The sequence below is a fragment of the Fopius arisanus genome, unplaced genomic scaffold (genome assembly GCF_000806365.1).
Source record: "Fopius arisanus strain USDA-PBARC FA_bdor unplaced genomic scaffold, ASM80636v1 scaffold00159, whole genome shotgun sequence".
Taxonomy (NCBI): domain Eukaryota; kingdom Metazoa; phylum Arthropoda; class Insecta; order Hymenoptera; family Braconidae; genus Fopius; species Fopius arisanus.
In genome coordinates this window covers 10,564-12,727 of record NW_011887898.1, presented here as the reverse complement: position 1 = coordinate 12,727, position 2,164 = coordinate 10,564, and the positions used below count along the sequence as shown (strand labels likewise).

At 33.3% G+C, this 2,164-nt stretch overlaps 1 protein-coding gene across 1 annotated transcript; it reads right to left on the bottom strand.

Annotated features, from left to right (window-relative positions):
• Positions 1–104: 104 nt before the first annotated feature.
• Positions 105–1,301, bottom strand: LOC105272298 (methyltransferase-like protein 2-A). The gene is made up of 2 exons (XM_011314367.1): positions 1,111–1,301; positions 105–711 (listed from the first exon to the last, which is right to left on the bottom strand). The coding sequence occupies exons 1-2, from the start codon at positions 1,212–1,214 to the stop codon at positions 120–122; spliced, it is 696 nt and encodes a 231-aa protein (XP_011312669.1). The 5' UTR covers positions 1,215–1,301; the 3' UTR covers positions 105–119.
• Positions 1,302–2,164: the final 863 nt, after the last annotated feature.

The following is a 2,164-nucleotide window of genomic DNA, read 5'->3' as shown; positions in this document are numbered from 1 at the left end:
TAAGAATTTTATTGAGAATTATAGCCGAAATTGATTTAAACAAGTAGGTTGGAATTTTGAAGAAATTGTTAAATTTAAACGTGTCAGTAATCCTTCTTACAAATGAATTTAGAGAACTTTTAAATATATACATACTTGTCAGGTACAATGCTGGACAACACAAAAATTAGAAGAGCGATATCGAGAGTCTCTTCTCGAAAGGGTGGCTCCCAATTCTCTGTAGTAGCATCTAACACAAAAACTTTGCATCTTGTCTCATCATAATCCGGATTCAACTTTAAAATCTCGATGGCAGTCGAAGAAAAATCGCACCCATATACAACCAAATTTGGATTAGAATTGTACATTAAAATTGGGAAAATTGTGTTCCCTACTCCACATCCAATTTCGAAGATTTTTTGTTTTTCTTGACAATCGTTTAATTCATCTCTTGTATTCTTTATTTTTTCAAGTCGAGATTTTGAGGGCACAGTCTCAGAGATTTCAGAATCATCGCCCTTTATTGATGGAGCCAATTCTGGGAACTCGGTGAAAAGCCAATGTCTATCCTTGAAGAATTTATTTTGATGAATTCCGTAGAATTTATTCCATTTTTCAACAGCATTAATGTGGAATTCCTTCAGGGCTTCTTCACTGAGTGTTATAACCGAATTTTCTGATACCTTTTCTTGAGCAAGTAGTTGCTGTTCTTCATTCCATTCGACGTTATCCCTAGAATTGAATGGTGGCTGTCATCAAGTCAAATCATCAAGTTTGAGAATATTTTGGATCATCTGAACATGATTTTCCGTGACTTTTTTTTATACTTTTCCAAAAGAATTTTAAAAATTACAAAAATGTCGAAAATTTGCCAATATTTGTAAATTTGCGAACTTTTACGGAAATCATGGATAGTCAAGATAGCTCATTATTTCTCTCAGAATTTGCCCTGTTCAAATTTTTTCATCTTTCAGAAACGTTTTTATAATTTTTTAAATTAAATAAGTTCTTCTGGAAAAATGTTGAAAAAAATTCATCGCTATCAACGAGAGATACCACTAGTTATCTAAATTAATAGAGGTGCTGCAACTTTCTACATTGTATTTATATAGCATCTTCATATAAACTTACCAAGCGTTATGTTCAAAAACACAGTTAGCATCTGTCAATTTTCTATCTCCAAATTGTTTTTTTTTCTCAGAATTCATAGATACTTCACTAGACATATTCGACATCTTGCATTCGGAATGGTTAACCAAGAAGTACAATCTAATAGAACGAGTAACATAGTGTTACATTAAGGTATGAACAGCCAGTAGGTGGCGCCATTTATGTGAGACCTGTAATTTTTTTCGAGAAATCAAATAGTCAAAACTATACTGAAGTCAGCGTAACTTTTAACATCGATTTTAGGAGTGGGGGCAATGGTTACAAGTGGTAACTACCTGGAGTGGGGGTACCCAGGGAAGTAAAAACTTATGCTGACTGTATTATACCAAAATTCTCCCACTCCAAGGTGAAGTAACAATTTCTCTTCTGTCATCGGCGACAGAAGCACGGAGTGAAAAGAACGTGCATAACAAGAAAAAGCAATTAAGCAGAAAGTTTAGTTTATATTTTCAACCTTTTTAAGAAGACATTTAGAAGAAAATTCACGAAAATGGGAAAGAGACAGCATCAAAAAGATAAAATGTAAGTGGTACATATCTCTTGAGGTTATAAATCACCAATGCATCGACCATTAAAAATATTTCACTAATGCACGATATTCCCATAAATTTCATGGGTTGATCTTTGATATCTTTCTGAACTGCTACAAATACCATCGACCTAACCACACATTCATTCATCTCTTTTTATCCATTTCCTATTATTTTCCATTCTAGTAGGTTGATTTTTTTCAATCAGAAGTGATATGAAAAATCCACGCCGTAACTCATTGTATAATTCACTGTTGTAATGAAATTTTGATTATTGGTACTGTATCCCATTCGAATCATCAAACGAAATAATAACTATTTATGAGTTTACAATAAGAAACCAGGTATCCATTTAACCGCAGAAGGTATCTGTAATTTTATGGGGAAAAAATCGAGAAAAAAGTATTCATTTTACACCAGCTTTTCATGTTACCCTATCCTCCCCTATATTATGATCAATTTCATTGGCCAGGGCACCGACGGTA